This window comes from Brassica oleracea, chromosome C3, assembly GCF_000695525.1.
Source record: "Brassica oleracea var. oleracea cultivar TO1000 chromosome C3, BOL, whole genome shotgun sequence".
In the NCBI taxonomy this organism is placed as follows: Eukaryota; Viridiplantae; Streptophyta; class Magnoliopsida; order Brassicales; family Brassicaceae; genus Brassica; species Brassica oleracea.
Genome location: NC_027750.1, coordinates 64,454,578 through 64,472,900, shown reverse-complemented (window position 1 = coordinate 64,472,900; position 18,323 = coordinate 64,454,578). Strand labels below are relative to the sequence as shown.

The window sequence follows — 18,323 nt, the reverse complement described above, 5'->3', positions numbered from 1 at the left end:
ATATATTTAAAATTATTTATTTAAATATATCCAAATATGATGTCTCATTTTTATGTGTGTTTGCGTTGAGCATATTTAATTATAGTTTGTATATTTAATAACACATTGTTGTGTGCCGTTCTATGGTTTTAATAAATGTGTTGTCATGTCATTTTTATTACTACTAACATTATTTTTAGTGATCAGTGATTACTTATTTTTAACGTTATGTATTATATTTTATCGTATATTTTCTAACTCTTCATGCTTGCACTTTTTTAGAATCATTTTAATTAGATAATAGGTTTAAAGATGTAAATAAAACTGTGTATGTTGTAAATTTAGACGTTTTAGTGTAATTGAGCACTATCAATTATGAAAATTATTGTGACAACCCGTCCCGTAGACCCCAGTCTCACAGCGCTGCAGCGAATCGACCCCAACCCCTCCCTTATGAGTTCTCACTAACTCCATAATTAGGTTGTTGGTGGGCCTTGAACCAAAGACCTCACCCTTTAACAACTCTCCCAATAAACTAATTACAGAGTGAGAGAGAACTCATAATCGAGGGGTTAGGGTCGGTGCCATGCAGGGCTGTGAACCTAGGGCGTACTGGGCAGGTAGTTCCCACGGGGCAGGTTGTCACAATTATATTATGATTTTATTTTACTAAATTTTTTTTCTGTGTATATTTTGTTTTATCTTGTATTTTTGCAATTTTGTTGTCTTATTCTTTAATTGCAGAGAATTGATATTTCTAATTTTTGTTTCATATATCTTAAAAGTCTTCGGTTGATTTTTGTTTGTTTTCTTTCTCCAATTAAAATGTACGGTTAAACTGGTAAATGTATAGACACGCTATTAACTACACCATTAGTCTAATTATATGTCAATAACAAAGGCAAAATTTTCTAAACAATGTTTATATTTATCTAATTATATTTTCACCAGTTTTGGGTCTTGAATGAACCAATCAATTAAGGTATACACTGTTTTAATTAAAATTAATATGTAATGTAAATATTCATTATAAGGTGATTATTTATGCGTATTGAAATTTATATCATTAATTAAGTTAGGCATTGATTGACAGAGCAGATGATAAATCAATATCAGTATGCTATAAAAGCAGTATGTTGCAGGAGCCATATGTTTTAGCTAAACTGTTTAATAGGATGATTAGTAGAGCAGTGTGAGTATTCTATTTAAAATTATTATAAAAATTAGTATATAATATATAATATATTTATTTTTAATGAATATATTTCTAATATATATATAAATATATTAACATATAAAATTAAAAAGATATATAATTAATTTATTTATTTAATAATTTAAAAAATATGTTTATATCAAAAAAAATTATTTAAAATAAATTTTATAATTAAAATATACACTATGGCTTTTTACTCTTGTGGCCAACTACAAAAAGTTTAAATGGGAGGTGGAAGCGACAACGGGTTCCTCTTCCAACGTGGAGCATCCACCTAAACTCTATATGCCACTCAAATATTTGGTGTACCTTGTATCCTTCATTGCAATTGATCAACCATGCACAAATAATAACTTTCAACTTGAACCAAATGTAATCAAATAAAAACACAATCATGCATTAACAATTCTCAGTATGACTTGCAAAAACATCTATTAACATCCAGAACCGTACTTAACATCAAAAACTAACCAGAAAGTGACAATGTCAATAGTCAATGAAATATCATATACATGTACTCTTTATTTTTGTTCTCAAAGCCAAAACCTATTAAAAAAACAGTCCTTTACATCTACATTGAACCGGACCACAAGGTATAAAGCTCTACCGTAGTTCAACAGTTTCGCCTTTTAGCACCTGCAAGGAACGAATCAAAAAAGAGCTGAGTGATGATCAATTTAGGATAATTAATGTGGTCGAGTAGGTGGACATTACATCGGCCAGAGACTTCTTTGGGCCCGTATCTGCAACTTGGGATGCCTCTTTGGCTTCGAACACTTTGGAATCAGCAACTGCAAGAGCTTTTGCTGCAGACTCTGCTTTCTCAAGACTATTTTCTGATGTCAAAGGCGTACTTGGTAGATCTTGCGACTCGGTGGAATCTTCTGGACTTGATAGCTCTTGTGAGGAATCTTCTGAACTCGAGGTTTGTGCTGGATTTGCAGCTCGTATAACAGTACCCTAAACGATCTTGTAGCGGGTATCTACCTGGATTAACAATCATTTGGATGCTAACATCAGAAGGAGAAAGTTGCAATATACATAAAGTGAACCGTATCAACAGAGGAGAGTCTGAAAGTCTAAAATTCTGATTACACCTAGTGACATCAAAGTCACTCAAAGAGAACATAGAACCTACCTTCAAGTGTCCCCGGTAGGTGGGAAGACGGTTCACGTTGATGGTGGCGGGTATCAGCATCGCCTGAAAACATTTTAAAACATAAGAACACAATTTAAAACTGGATTCAAAACCAAATCACGAAGAGGAAATAAATAATATTGAAATCATAATACTGTTAAACATGAATCTAAATATTGGAGATCTGTTCAAAACTATGATGAACATGAATTTAAAAAACGGAATCACCTTAGAATCCAGAAGAAGCATATCTACTCCCATGAAGTGGCCACCACGTTTAATGTTTCTGGCTTCCCAAAACCGGAGAAGCCGTACCTCCACCTCCACGGTGGATGAACAGCGTCCATACTTGAGAGCAGCAAGAATGGTAGATGTGCTAGCCATAATAATAAGAAAAAAAGTTTCAAATGTAGTAGGATCTCTGAGAATGATGTCTATGGGAAGAACACGAAACTGGATGTCGAATGTAATTTAACACTGTCTGAAATATATATCTATTACAAATAAAGCAGTACCATGATGCTTTTCTGTTTTCTCTTGTGCAAGAACATATTCCTTCTCAACCGGAGACAACTTGAATGAACTCAGTGACATCATCGACTTTAAGATCAGCCAGAAAATCTTCATTTTGAGTAACGTAGCCGCCGAAGACATCGTAACGGCCGTCCAAGATGTTGGAATTGCTTGGCGTCAGCTCACGCTCTTTCAGCAGCCAAAACACTTGCCTCGATTCTGAGTCATTCTCAAACCCCTTTTTGCATTACATATAATTAGAATATATATATAAGGTTAGAACTCCTACAAACTCTCCGCCTCCCTCTTTTACAATCAAAGCATTAGCTTTGTACGTATCTAATCCGAAAAAACAACTAACATCATTGTAGCGTTGCACAGGAGATGGGAAAAAAGATAAATGTATCAAAGAGAAAACATTACCTTTTGGTCAACCTTAATAGACTGTGTAAGATAAACAGCCTTCAACACCTCAAACAAAACATTAGCAGTTTGGTATGCCTTTGTCAGCTGAGCACTGAGAATTAACAGCACGATAAATCATCAGTTAATGAATTTGATGCTCTCAAACAGTGAGAGAACACTAATTGACATTTTGAAGTAAGTTTAGACAAACCGGTTGGCCTTATCAGCAGCATTTTGCAAAGCTTGAATATACTTCTTATAGTAATGTTGATAAAAGCTCTGCATCTCACGGGCATCACTTTTCTCAACCCTGCCCATCAGTGTAGAATCATGTTCCTGCACAAAAAATTAAAGAAAAGGTAAGAGCACATTTAGTTTAAAACAAAGAGATCTTCCTAAATCTGACACAAGCACAAGCTAAGCAGGGCTATTTTGAAATAAAGGATCACTCTTTCAAGACGCTGTAAGAGTGCAGTCTTAAACTGCCGAACACCTCTTCCACTGGAGGTGGGATCCAGCCTGTGAGCTTTCTCGAACGCATAGAACCGACCTAAGAGGAGAGAGCAAAAATCATACAATAAAATCCCAATGAGCAGACACAACAGATCACTTGCCAAAATAGCAAGGAGGGCAAGTGCTTACAGAGATAAGAAACTCTAGGGTTGCTAGATTCAACCTCATTAGCAACATGGAGAATAGGGGCAATCTCAACGCAAGGACGGAACGACTTGACTATCGAATGATTCTCCGAGATTACCAACGGTCTGAGTCCTCATGATCCGTCGCTGCTGAGGTTGGGACGGTCCCTGGTCAGGACCACCACCTCTCGAAGCCGACATTGCTACCTCAAACCTCCAGGTTAATAAAGGTTCCTATTTGAAGCAAAACACCACATTAGAGACGATAATGAAAAACTAAGGGTTTAGATCAAGGAAGAGAACATACAGAGATAGAGAGAGATCCATAAGAAACCCTAACAATGGGTTTGATCTTCGATCTTTGTTTCAGAGATTTGTTCATGATTTCGTCGCCCATACTCTCTACAAAACACACACCCAAACCTAAAATAAAAAGGTAAATCAGATAAGAAAAACAAAAGGAAAATGAGCAGTGTATGATATTATTCAACTTACTGCTCATATTCGAATGATAACATTGGTTATGCTGCAGAAGCCGTTAGATCCGGGCCCCGATCCTCCTTCGTCGAGAACGGCGCGGATCTCCTCCGCGCGGCGGAGGTACTCTGTGAATTTCTGGGAGATGGCTTCTCTGATCTTGGTGTTCTTCTCGAGCGGCTTGCTTCACGTACTCGATCGCTTGTTCCTTGAAATTGCTGAATGAAATATTAGAAAATATACTGAATAATATCTTTTGATTTCTTATTTTGAAAATATTTAAATAATATGTTAAGATTGTGTGTATATTTAATGATAACTAAGTTTGTTGTATGCAAAATAATAAAAATAAATAAATGAAATGGTCCAACCTAGACTATTCGTATGTACAAAAAAAATTCTTATGTTTAAATATTATTAATTTGATTTAGCTTAGAGGTTTATATTAGAGAAATTCTTGGGTTTACCCACTAGGTGAACCTATAGGTTCACCAACCAATGAGAATTAGTTATTTTATATACAGATTTTTTTAAAAAGGAAACATAATATTTAGAACTTATTTTTTAAAATAAAAGGATAAAAAAATAAATAAAAAATATAATAGCAATTAAAAAGATTTTTTTTAATATTGTTAAAGTCGTTCATACTAAACCCTATACTCTAAATCCTAAACACTAAACCCTAAATCATAAATCCTTGGATAAACCCTAAATTCTTAGATAAAATATATAAAAATAATAATATCAGCTGTAAGAAAAACAATTTTAATGTTGTTAAAGTCGTTTATACTAAATCGTAAACTTTTGGATAAACTCTAAATTTTTGGGTAAACCCTAAACCCTTGGGTAAAGAGATATTCTAAGGGTTATGACTCTATTCATGGGTTTAGGATTTACCCAAGGGTTTAGGGTTTAGTGTTTACCTAAGGGTTTAGGGTTCCATGTTTAGGGTTTAGGGTTTAGTATGAATTTTTTATTATTTTCTATCTTTTTATTTTAAAAATAAATTCTGAATATTATGTTTCCTTTTTTGAAAAAAACTGTATATATAAAATCACCTATTTTCATTGGTTGGTGAACCCAAAAATTTCTCCAATTTTATCATCATTAAAAGCGACATCCAATTAAGATGATGTCTAAATGGAAAGTTTTTATTTAATTTTATTTTTAATGGAAAACTTGGTGGCCAAGTTTATTGCTCTGTATTTATAGAAGGATGTAGGTGGGGATAATGTGAACATCTCTCGAGTTATTCAAGGTTTTTTCTTTGCTTTGTTTTAATTCACTGAAGAAAATTGATCATGTCTCTCCTTCTTAGCCACTCTCCGAAGATCTTCATTCGGAAACCGGTGTTGATAAGAGCCTCTGCTGGCGGCTCATCTTCCCCGCTGCAGACCCCTCCTTGTTACATCGATGGCGCAAAATTTGCGCCGGATAATGTAGAGCTCAGTTTTGCATATACTTGTAAAGATTATCCTAAACGGAAAAAAAAGGCGCCTGTCGAGTTGGTGTATAACGATATTAATGATCCGATCACCCCATGGCTGGCTGAGAAATTTAAAGAAGGCAATAAGGTTAGTGATGCAGCAGTAACAATCGGGTCCTCTCATGGCTGGGTAGCCTCTTTGTTGCATGGCGTTGGCATTTTGCGTCTCCATGATGATCTAAACCCGGCTGCATCTGATGCAAATCCAAAACGCATCTCCCTGCCTCCTCTTGTAACTTTGCCTCATTGCCAAACCCAAATCATCACCAACGTGTCCTTGTCCTCACTATCTCCCGGAGAAGAAGATTGTGTCGTGGCTGTTAAGTTCATGGGACCCCAACTCAGCTTCTGCCGACCCTCTGCACAAGGCAATTCCAAGTGGTTCAACATCAGGATCGCAAACCCTAGCTTCTATTCCTCCCGTGTCATGTTTTCCAAGAAACATAACATGTTTCGCATACCTGGATCTGGAGGCCAGCTCATTGCATCATGGGATCTCTGCAAAGACATCAAGCACACACCCAAGTTTCAGGAGTTGGTATATCATTTCCTTCCAGAGCCGACCGAAGCAGAACGTGAGGTTATGGATACATGTCTCACGACCGAACACTTGGTGGAATCACAATCCACAGGTGAAACCTTTTTGGTCAGGTGTTTCAGACAGACTGTGAACAAAGCCCTATTGGAAACAAAAGCTGTAATGGTGTTCAGGGTAAGCCCCAGGGGAAATGCAGTGTACACTCAAGACATTGGAGATCTCACCATTTTCATCTCAAAGGCTGAACCATTCTGTGTCCGTGCTAGCTCTTTTCCTGGCGTGAGCCCTAACCGTGTCTATATGTTGGATGTCATGGAGCAAGCATGTTTCAAGCTTGCTGATTCTTTCATCACAACTCTTACTGAAAGAATGATGGCCCCTTACTTTTTTCCACCTCAAAATATAGAATATTAAGTTTGGGATTGAGTTGAGTCTAGAGTCTGTCTTCTCTTTAAAAGCTTTCAACCATCAAAATAAAATTTGTTTTAGTTTATGTTCTGTGAGAATAGAGTTGCAGTTAAACAAAATTAATTAGTATCTCAATAACTTACAACACCTGTGTTATGTGAAAGGACCCATAGCTAGCTAAAACACTATTTTTTTATTTATTGAGATACTAATTAATTATGTTTTAACTGGAACTCTATTTTCACATAGCATAAGCAAAAACAGATTATAGTTTGATTTTATGATTTTATTTTAACTGGAACTCATAATTTTATTTTATTTTATGTATGATCTAGTATGTATTGTACTTGAGTTACAAATTCAACTTACACCTTTTATATACGTTGTATGATTTTAGTATGTTTTATTGGCTTAAAAAAAACGCGGGTCAAAATCTAGTTAGGTCATTAAAATAAAATTTTTGTTTTCAAACTTTATATGCTTCTCCCCCTTCCAACAAACCTTGGTGTTTACCACTTACACATGATTTTACATCAAAACATTTAACACATCTTTTTTCACTCGCAGGCAAGTTTAGTGCCGAAACTCGTGAGAGAGATAGCAAAGGCCTGAAACGCAGAGAGAGGTCGTCTCCTCTGATACGTACGAAGCAGTGCACCCTCCTATCTTGTACCGGTACAAGCGCAGGGCCCAAAAGGAGTGACAGAAGGAAAGTCGGCGTTTGGCCCATGAGTGTTGGTACTCATTGGGTGATGCTTTATGGATAAGGAATAAAAGAATAATGGTACTATGCTGAGTCATCGACAGAGCACGTTATCTTGTTGGTCATGTAGAGAGCATGAGGAGGTCAGCAACAATACGGAGAGTAGTATAAGTAGAGAGAGGGGAGAATAGAAATGGGTATCAGTTGTATTGTCAATCTTGTTCATGAAGGAGAGTGAGTAAACTCCTAAGAAAAACTCGTTGTACTTTGTTCATTGATTAATACAACAACAGTTCTTCCTATTTTCTTCTGATTTACACGTTTGATACATCCAAAGTGTATCAGATTGGTATCAGAGCAGTCGAATCTGGGAACCATGCCACCAAAAAAATCGGATCTAGATCTTACTTTGGAGCAGCAGATGAGCCGGATCGCATCCCTGGAGCAGGGTATGAACGATGTCTCCGAGCTTAAGTTGTCCATGGGTGAGATGAATCAACAGCTCGCGACCATGTTCGGCCGTTGGGAGCAAGAGCAGAAGGAACCTGAAGACGAGAAACTTCGGGTACGTGCGATGGAGAAAGGGAAAGGCCAGATGTATGAACCGAGTGGATCAGGCGCTACGATCGGGAGCAGAGTCCATGAAGGAGACGATCGTTGGGGTCCGATGAGGTCACCATCACCGTTCTGGGGTCGTGAGGAACGTTCTAACGGTCGAGGTTGGGTTGGTCAAGGAGCTGGTTTTCAGGGTGATCGTACACCTTGGAAGACCCGTCGCTTGGAGTTGCCAACGTTCGATGGTGAGGAGGCGGAATGCTGGATCTTACGGGTGGAGGAGTTTTTCGATCTGGGTGACTTCACGGCGGAGGAAAAGTTGAGGGCGGTCCGTTTGTGTTTCACCGGCGACGCGTTGCTTTGGTTCCGCTAGAAACGAAGCAGAAACACTTTCCGCAACTGGGGTCAGCTCAAGCATCGTGTTCTGGAACAATATTCTACCATTACTGATGTAACAGCGGCGGAGAAGCTCTTGACTCTCCAGCAGGAGGGGACGGTGAAAGCTTTTAACCGTGAGTTCATCTCACTTGATGTTCTGGAGATCGCTGATTCCGTGTTGGAGATCGCATACTCTAATGGGTTGAAGTCGAAGATTCGCGCGGGTATGAAGATGTTTGACCCGCGTAATCTCGATCAGATGATGAAAATGGCGAAGAAGGTCGAGGAATGGGAAAACGATGAGGATGTTGGTGGGCCTCGTACGGTCAAGCCCATCTCGGGGAGTCACCAATCCTCATCTAAGGCCGCGACTACAGGACAGTCTCAGGCCCAACAGCAAAAGAGCAAGGCCCACGTCGGACCTACGGCCCAGCGTACCGACGGAAACAAGGGTCAGCAGACGCACGGGAGGCTGAAACCCCCTTTCCGGAGGCTGACACCAGCGGAGGTAACGAAATGGAAGGCGGAGGGCTTATGTTTCAAGTGCGATGAGAAATTTCACCCGAATCATCCTTGTGCGCAGGCTCAGTTGACCGTTTTGCTTCTCCATCCAAACGGCGTCGAGGAGGAGCTGTTGGAGGAATCATGCGAGCTGGTTACCGACACCGAGGGAGTTGAAGTGATGGTGGCAGAGGTCTCCATAAACTCCGTGGTAGGCATTGCGTCCCCTAGGACGATGAAACTCAGGGGATCCGATTGGGGAGACATCTGTGGTAGTGTGATTGATAATGGGGCGACACATAACTTTGTGTCCGAGAACTTGATCAAAAAGCTGGGGCTTACGACGAGTTCTACTGGTTCGTATGGAGTGCTGGTTGCTGGAGGAGTTAAAGTGCATGGAAAGGGTGTGATCGAAGGGTTGGAGCTTCAGTTACCTTCATATACTATCAAGACGAGTTTCTTGCCGCTTGAGCTTGGAATCGCTGACGTCATTCTTGGTATCCAGTGGCTTGATACTCTGGGCGAGATGTTGGTCAATTGGAAGGTTCAGCAAATGAAATTCTGGTGGGAGGATAAATGGGTAACCTTGCAGGGAGATTTGAGTCTGCACTCTGCTGAGGTATCACTGAAGTCGTTGTGGAAGGCGTTGGGAAAGGAGGAAGAAGGGATTATCGTGGAATATGGAGGTATTCAAAGGGAAGAAGTCGCGTTGGTTGTGACAACGACAGGAGGTTGGGGACCGTTGCTGCAACAATTCTCTCAGGTTTTTGAGGAACCTACGGAGCTTCCCCCTTCGCGAGGGAAAGAGCATGGGATCACCTTGGAGTCAGGGGCACGACCTGTGAGTGTAAGGCCGTTTCGCTACCCGCAGGTGCAGAAAGCTGAGATTGAGAGGCAGATCGCTTCAATGCTCGTGTCTGGGATAATACAGGAGAGTGGAAGTCCGTTTTCCAGTCCGGTACTCTTGGTGAAGAAGAAAGACGGGAGCTGGCGGTTTTGCGTGGACTATAGGGCGCTCAACAGGGTAACGGTGGCTGAAAAATACCCCATTCCGATGATTGATCAGTTACTGGATGAGCTTCACGGCGCCACCATCTTCTCAAAGTTGGACCTGAGGTCCGGTTATCACCAAATATTGGTTAAGCAAGAGGATGTTCCGAAAACGGCATTTCGCACACATGATGGACACTATGAGTTTCTTGTGATGCCCTTCGGTCTTTCCAATGCACCGGGTACTTTTCAGTCCCTTATGAATCAAGTTTTCCGTCCGTACCTCCGTCGCTTTGTGTTGGTGTTTTTCGACGACATTCTCGTATACAGTCGCAGCGAGGAGGAGCACAAGGAACACTTGACCATCGTGTTACGAGTTTTGGAGGAGCAGAAGTTGTATGCAAATATGAAGAAGTGTCAGTTTGGAAGCTCTCAGGTGGAGTAATTGGGCCACATAATCTCGGGGGAAGGCGTAGCAGTTGATGGTGAGAAAATCAAAGCAATGCTCCAGTGGCCGATTCCCAAAACGGTGAAGGAGTTGCGTGGATTTTTGGGCCTCACCGGTTACTATAGGAAGTTCGTGAAGGATTATGGAAGCATTGTCCGGTCGCTCACAACTCAGCTCAGGAAGGATCAGTTTCAGTGGGACACTGAGGCCGCACTGGCTTTTCAATCCCTTCAGCGCGCTATGACGACGGTACCGGTGCTGGCAATGCCAAATTTCGAGGAGCCTTTTGTGGTGGAGTCGGATGCTTCCGGGGTGGGATTAGGAGCGGTCTTGATGCAGAATCACCGACCTATTGCCTACTTTAGTCAAGCTCTCACCGACCGCCAGAAACTGAAGTCAGTTTACTAACGGGAGTTAATGGCGATCGTATTTGCAATTCAAAAGTGGCGTCATTACCTAATTGGCAGGAAATTTGTGGTGCGAACAGATCAAAAGAGTTTGCGGTTTCTTATGGAGCAGAGGGAAGTCAACCTGGAGTATCAGAAATGGCTCACCAAGTTGTTGGGGTTTGATTTTGAGATTGTGTACAAGCCGGGATTAGAGAATAAGGCAGCTGATGCCTTATCTCGCATTGTTGGAGTAAAGGAGCTATTTGCAGTCTCAGTGGTTCAGGCCCTACAGTTGGAGGAGATCGCTAGTGAAGTTGACAAAGATCAGGGGTTACAGCGGCTCATTGCGGAGTGGAAGGAGGATCCTGCTAAGCACCCTGACTTTGTGTTGGTTCAAGGTCGACTTTTGCGTAAAGGGAAGCTGGTAGTTCCACAATCTTCCTCATTAGTAGGAGTGATAATGGCGGAGTATCACAACGGGAAGCTTGGAGGTCATGGAGGAGTGGTCAAAACACAGAAACGGATTGGAGAGATTTTTTTTTGGGAGGGAATGATGACTGACATTCGCCGGTTCGTTGCTTCGTGTGCAGTCTGTCAGCGCCAGAAATACTCGACGTTGGCTCCGGGAGGTTTACTACAACCGCTGCCGGTCCCTGCACAAGTTTGGGAAGACCTTTCAATGGACTTCGTCGAAGGCCTTCCCCGCTCTCAAGGGAAAAACACAGTGATGGTAGTAGTTGATCGGTTGACCAAGTTCAGTCACTTCATCGGGATGAGTCATCCTTTTTCTGCAACAGATGTGGCTATGCTGTTCACTTAAGAGATTGTTCGGTTGCATGGGTTTCCCCGTACCATTGTCTCTGATCGCGACAAGGTCTTCACGAGCTCATTTTGGAAGGAGCTGTTCCGTCTCTCAGGTACCAAGCTCTGTTTTAGCACGGCGTATCACCCACAGTCTGATGGGCAGACCGAGGTTACCAACCGGAGCATGGAGACCTACTTACGCTGTTTTGCGGGGGATAAACCTAAGACATGGTTTCAGTATTCGGCATGGGCGGAGTTCAGCTATAATTCTTCATTTCACTCTTCACTTCAGATGACCCCTTTTCGGGCTCTTTATGGGCGTGATCCCCCGTCTTGGGTGAAGTTTGAAAATGGCTCAACTTCAAATGCGGGTCTTGAAGAACTTCTCCTGGACAGAGATGCAGCTTTACAGCTGTTAAAGGAGCACCTTCATCGCGCTCAACAGATCATGAAGGAGCGTGCTGATAAGCATCGCAGAGAGATTGAGTTTGCTGTTGGTGATTGGGTCTACGTCAAGCTAAGGCCGTATCGTCAACGTTCCTTGGCCAGGCGTTTAAATGAGAAGCTGTCGGCAAGGTTTTATGGGCCGTTTGAGGTGGAAGCACGAGTGGGTAAGGTGGCTTACAAGCTCAAATTACCGGAGAATGCGAAAATTCATCCCACCTTCCACATCTCGCAATTGAAGAAAGCAGTGGGCGATACTACTGACAGTTCTCCTTTACCCCCACAGTTGAGTAGTGATGTGGAATTGATGGTGCAGCCTGAGAAAGTGGTTGAAACGAGGGTTAATGGTAGTACGGGACAGCGTGAGGTGTTGATCAAATGGTTGGGTCTTCCTAGTCATGAGTGTACGTGGGAGTGGACAACAATGATAGCAAAGCGTTTTCCGACCTTTGACCTTGAGGATAAGGTCAATTTCGAAGGGGATGGTATTGATAGTACGAAGCAGTGCACTCTCCTATCTTGTACCAGTACAAGCGCAGGGCCCAAAAGGAGTGACAGAAGGAAAGTCGGCGTTTGGCCCATGAGTGTTGGTACTCATTGGGTGATGCTTTATGGATAAGGAATAAAAGAATAACGGTACTATGCTGAGTCATCGACAGAGCACGTGATCTTGTTGGTCATGTAGAGAGCATGAGGAGGTCAACAACAATACGGAGAGTAGTATAAATAGAGAGAGAGGAGAATAGAAATGGGTATCAGTTGTATTGTCAATCTTGTTCATGAAGGAGAGTGAGTAAACTCTTAAGAAAAACTCTGTACTTCGTTCATTGATTAATACAACAACAGTTCTTCCTATTTTCTTCTGATTTACACGTTTGATACATCCAAAGTGTATCATCCTCTTCATCCCCTATACCGCCCTGTTGACTCTGGTCAACGCTCCCAGCAAGCTGGAAGTTATTGACCGAAGCAACGGTCACTCTTCCGTGGAAGTTCAGACACCAGCATTGCAAGTGCTCGTGCCATCCCAGAGCTTTGTTCTTTAGTATCGTCAACCCTGAACCGTCCTTTTTGGGCTTTTTCACCATCTTGGTGACAACATCACATGGGTTTTGGTCAGTGGATAAGGTTGGTGGTGGTGGTGGTGGTGGTGGTGGTGGTGGTGGTGGTGATGATGAGGATGGGCAACGGAGTGTGCTTATCATTCTTCTTGGACCTCTTGATTTTAAGAGGTTGAATTTATAAGAAACGTGACCCACTTCGAAGTTGCCTGCTGGGACTTGTGGGCTTATCTGCTTTGATGCGAATCTGCGGCTGGCTTTGCCGTTTGAGGATTTTGCTCCGTTGTGTGGAGGTTGTCTATCGTATATTGTAAAGTTGGTCCCAAGAAAATCCGATCTGCAGAGGTTCCAAATAGAAACAAGATGAGTCTCAGCTTTAGAGCAACTCATCTATGGCTGCATAAGAACAATACCTTAGCTTCCCAACGTGGGCATTACTTCCTTGTGAGAAATCAGCGTCAAGTGATATGATGTACTCAGTGTAAGCTCCGGTCCTGAACCTTCGCGCCGCCGGAAGAAACTTCCCCTTAGCAGTGAATGCTAGTTAACAAAAACAAAATCAAACTTAATAAAATCCCTAAGAAAGATGCTTATGTGCCTATATTATTAGGACTGCAGCACAGAAGCTTCTTCGTTATTACACAAGTCAACAACATAGTCAACTCACTTATGGGTGGCTGAGTGTCTCTTTCAGACACCCACTCAAGGCATCAGTTGGGTGACATACTTAGACAATTTTAAATTACACGCCTAGAAAGTCACTAACGTAGACAGACTTTTAATAAAGTCAGTCATATCTTTCCCCACCAAGATTGACAGAATCAAAGAAAAAAATCTTCTGGAAAATTTGCTTACCTGGTGTGAGAGCGAGATACAAGAAAAAGGTTGATGACTTGATGTCCTCTTGTTCCTCTTTATCAGGCACTGATTTGAAAACTCTCTTGGACCTGGCTGCATCCATCTCACAGAAAACTCAGAATTTTCAGTAACACAAATCTCACGCCATTTTCAATTGAAAGTACAGTAGAACATCAACGAGTAAGATCATTCAGGATAATAAAAGAAATACAACAACTGGGGGAACAAGATCACTACTACAACTTTCAATTACAGTAGCAACTGTTCTTTCAAACATGATCCTAAACAATCACGTTTGGTGAACAAAAAAATAAAACAATCACGTTTAAGAAAGTCATTATAATATGGTAAAATAACTTGCATTCAACAATTCCTTCATAGTAAACTTAATTCCATCAAAATCTCATATTCAATTGCTCGTAAGGAACAGAATCCTTGTTGAGAGATTGGCTTAGAAGGGAAGGCATACTAACAAAAACAAATAACAAAGTTCACCACTCCAACTTTCAATTACAGTAACAACTATTCATTCAAACATGGTCAATTCAATCAAAATCTACACAATATCAAAAAGTTTGCACTTTTCAGAAATCAAGAAAGTGTAATCCAAGAGATTAGCTTACAAAGGAAGGCAAAAGCAAAGAATAAAGTTCACTACATCACTACTACAAAAAGTCTACAACTTTCAATCAATCACAGTAGCAAGTAAACATGATCATAAAAATCAACCGGAGATCTAACCGTCTCCGGCGCGATCTCCCTCCACTTTTTCGACAAGCAGGCGCAACTCACCACGTCTCGACGCTGCGGCCATTGGTCCTCGCTCTCCTCCACGCGGCGTATGATTTCCCCCAGCAACTCAGGGAGCATCGCCGACCCAGACGGCGGCGGAGGAGGAAGCATCTTCGGTGGTGGTGGTGATTGGTGAGAATAGGATTCGGGCGCCGTCTTCGCTCCCAGGTCTCTGAAGGAAATCGAGAACCTCCGCGAAAGGAGGGAGTGTGACAAAGGCATATGTGAGGAGAGGGGCGAGTTCGATGTGGAAATAGAGAGATGAGGAGGAGAGAGATGTGTTTATTTGGGGGGGAATGTGATTGATTATTAAATTAAATAAATTAGATTTTGACATGCGCTTCAAAAAAACGGTTTTTTTCTAAAATATAAACAAAATTTAATATGAATTAGTATGTCTAAAACTATAATTTATGAATTACTTAACTTCAAATTTTTTATGTACACTTTTGCATAAATATTTAGGCATGGCATATCGGGACCTAAGAAACCAAACCAAAATCGACATGAACATACATGTTTGGTTCGGATTCGGGTCCAGAAAAAAATACATATTGGGTACTTTTAGACCCGCGGGTCTTGTTTCGAGTCTGGTTTCTACCAGAGTCCCAATCGGGTACCTAAAATATTTTATGTATATTAGTATATCTGGGTAGATTAAATATGTTTTTAGTATTACGATTTTTTTTCAGTTTTGGGTTCAGATTTCGAGTAGAGTTTCCAAGTTTAAAAATATATGATGGGCGTTCGAATAAAATTTTGGGTGTTTTTTGGTTCTTCGATCAGATTTCTGGTAAACTTTGTGGTTTTCTGGTATTCAAATATTTTCAAGTATTTGTTTGGGTTTTCAAATACTTTAAATTTTTTTGGGTACCTATATGAAAATTACATATGTCTGAATTATGAGACCCGAATTGTCATGGTATGAAGTGAACTTATTTGAAAATGAACCAAAAAATTTCAAATACCTAGTTAGATCCAAATGTCTAGGACCAGAAAGACTCGGAATCGAAAAGAAACAATATGTACCCGACTCCAAGACCCGAATGAACATGCTTACTCTCTCTTATTATATTTTGTGTGTATTTTATAAGAGTTGTATTTATTAAGTTGATGAGACTTATTTACTTGATTTTGACTAATTTAATAATATAGATTTATATGATTTTAATAGTTTTTAAGTTTATCTTAAATAACAAATTTTTATTATTGATACTCTTAATAGAAATTAATTTAACGGAGTATATATAATTTTTGTTAAACAAATGGTTTGCTAAAGTGTTTTTATCAAATTTTATTTTGTCAATATTTGGAAATATATAATGTAAAATGAATTTAATGTAATTTTGAAAGTAACTGTTGAATTATTCCCTGTTTTATAGGAATCACAATCGATACTACCTATCAATATTTTTTTAGTATGTCATATCTTGTTTCAAATTTAAATCTAGGAAATATTAATGAATAATTAAATGTTATTAATATATATTAACAATTAGTTAAAAATATTAAATCACTATATAAATCATTTCAGATGGTTATAGTATGTGAGATGGCGTGGATGTTACATATGTAATATTGATGATTATTTGAATAATAGAGACACATTATAATTAATTCGTTATCAAACGGAATCAGTTTGTTAGATATGGAAATATTCTAGGAGAAAAAATTAGGAAAAATCATATTAATAATATTGATATATATTTGATTGATTAAGGTAAATATTAAATATTAATTTTTTAGTGAATAGGTCCAACAACCTTGTTTAAATAGATTTTTTTTAGATTTCTTCTCTTTTAATAGTATAGATATATAATACGAACGTGCGAAATTGTAAACTAGGGTTTATTGTTAACAGAAAGGAGGGTTAAAGAGAGAGATAAGATAAGAAGATTTTTTTTTTCTTTTACGTCGAGATAAGATAAAAAGATAAGGTTTGTTGTATTGAACATTTGATATCTCCAAATCTTTGACAACTCGAATATTAAATACAACTTTCATAATCTAATAAAACTCTGCCAAACATTCCTTCACAGCCAGAGTCTCTTCTTCACTTCATACTTCTCACTTAGCCACTTCTAACTTCTCTAGCGGTCCTCTGCTTCCTTTGCACATAAGCCAAAGGCACAGTTAGTTTATCAATACCTCCCCTCCCCCGCATAAGACCCAGCTTGTCTTCAAGCTGAAACTGAGGAAACTGCTCTGCTAACCTCGTCACCGGTTTCCACGTGCACTCAAATTCTTGTAACCCAACGCACTAGCACTTCTGGTTGACCGTTCTCTACTGATCTCCTGATGTCCAAAATCTCTTCAGACTCTGTGTCCCATTCTAACGATGAAGACATGATCAAGGGAATCTCTTGGACTCGAACTTGCGGTTCGACAACTCCTTTAAACTGAGACACATGGAAGACGGAATGAATCAAACTGTGTGACGGTAACCGCAGCTTGTAAGCCACTTTCTCAACACGCTTCTCCACTTGATACAGACCAAAGTATCTCGGAGCCAATTTCTCTGCTCTGCGCGACACTACCGACAACTGTCTGTAAGGACGCAGCTTAAGAAACACCCAATTTCCTTGCTCGAATTCAATGTCTCTTCTCTTCTTGTTCGATGTTGCTTGTATTCGAGCTTGAGCAGTTCCTAAGTTCTCACATAACTCATGCAACAACACATCTCTGTCTTAGATCATGACCTCTACCTCTGCATTTGATGTCGGAATATCCCCAAACCGTAGCAGTTTTGGAGGATCACGACCGTACAATGCTTTGAAAGGAGTCGACTTAGTGGCGGAGTGGTAAGAAGTATTGTACCAATACTCGGCCCACGGTAACCATTGTGACCACGACGACGTCTTCCTTAGCATCCGTTAACCACTTCAGTCTGACCCTCGGACTGGAGATGATACGCCGTGCTCTTGTGAAGTGTTGTCCCCTGCGTTTTGAACAGCTCTTCCCAAAATCTGCTCAGAAAATCTTGTCTCTGTTTGAGACCATCGTCTCTGGGAAGCCGTGAAGTTTGATCACTTCCTTAACAAACGCTTCTGCTACCATCTTCGCCGTGAAAGGATGTCTCAACGGAATGAAATGAGAATATTTCGAGAGCATGTCTACTACAACCATGATCACATCTACTTCTTTAGACACTGTAATACACTCCTAGGATGCTTCTCTGGTTGGAATGGGATAGATCCTTGCAAACAGAGAATCAAAGACTCAATCTGCTTCAAGGTTTGTGGAATGAATGGTGACACAAAGAGATGTGAGAGGTCTCCTTGATACTCCTAAGTGAATCCCTTGGATATGACACACCAAGACAATCACTCTTGTGGTTTTGTTAGATATGACACACTAACAAAGACTCAAGAACACTCAGATCTACAAGAAGACTTGCAGCTGTCAGAGAGAGACAAGAGTCTGAAAATAAAAGATTGGATAACTCTATTAGGATTTTCAGACACATATTTATAGAGAAAGCAAGGAATAGACTATTTGGTCTCTAAATGGGCCTTAAAAATAAACCTTATAAAACCCATATAAAACCTTAAAAGGGCTTTCAAGTCTGGCAGCTTAATTCTCAAGTCTAGCAGCCTAATTCT

General features: G+C 40.2%; 3 protein-coding genes and 1 long non-coding RNA gene across 5 annotated transcripts; 1 reads left to right on the top strand and 3 right to left on the bottom strand.

Annotated features, from left to right (window-relative positions):
* Positions 1-1,627: 1,627 nt before the first annotated feature.
* On the bottom strand, positions 1,628-2,707 carry LOC106332712. Its single transcript, XR_001268157.1, has 4 exons — positions 2,562-2,707; positions 2,334-2,396; positions 1,910-2,182; positions 1,628-1,831 (listed from the first exon to the last, which is right to left on the bottom strand). It is a non-coding gene; the product is annotated as an uncharacterized LOC106332712 (long non-coding RNA).
* Positions 2,708-2,995: 288 nt separating this feature from the next.
* On the bottom strand, positions 2,996-4,564 carry LOC106332711 (callose synthase 3-like). The gene is made up of 7 exons (XM_013771197.1): positions 4,385-4,564; positions 4,197-4,312; positions 3,894-4,123; positions 3,745-3,801; positions 3,463-3,587; positions 3,270-3,363; positions 2,996-3,065 (listed from the first exon to the last, which is right to left on the bottom strand). The coding sequence occupies exons 3-7, from the start codon at positions 3,939-3,941 to the stop codon at positions 3,039-3,041; spliced, it is 351 nt and encodes a 116-aa protein (XP_013626651.1). The 5' UTR covers positions 3,942-4,123; positions 4,197-4,312; positions 4,385-4,564; the 3' UTR covers positions 2,996-3,038.
* A 1,051-nt stretch (positions 4,565-5,615) lies between these two features.
* On the top strand, positions 5,616-6,883 carry LOC106331777. Its single transcript, XM_013770190.1, has one exon. It carries the CDS (start codon positions 5,668-5,670, stop codon positions 6,802-6,804), a length of 1,137 nt encoding a protein of 378 aa, XP_013625644.1. The 5' UTR covers positions 5,616-5,667; the 3' UTR covers positions 6,805-6,883.
* Positions 6,884-7,687: 804 nt separating this feature from the next.
* Positions 7,688-14,987, bottom strand: LOC106329488 (tubby-like F-box protein 7). 2 transcript variants are annotated; one of them, XM_013768152.1, is made up of 5 exons: positions 14,671-14,987; positions 13,927-14,022; positions 13,485-13,611; positions 12,878-13,408; positions 7,688-7,815 (listed from the first exon to the last, which is right to left on the bottom strand). In XM_013768152.1, exons 1-5 carry the CDS (start codon positions 14,741-14,743, stop codon positions 7,773-7,775), a joined length of 870 nt encoding a protein of 289 aa, XP_013623606.1. In that variant the 5' UTR covers positions 14,744-14,987; the 3' UTR covers positions 7,688-7,772. The 2 variants fall into 2 exon arrangements, with proteins under 2 accessions (XP_013623606.1, XP_013623607.1); XM_013768153.1 differs by lacking the exon at positions 7,688-7,815 and having other exon boundaries at positions 12,242-13,408; positions 14,722-14,987.
* Between the last annotated feature and the right edge of the window lie 3,336 nt (positions 14,988-18,323).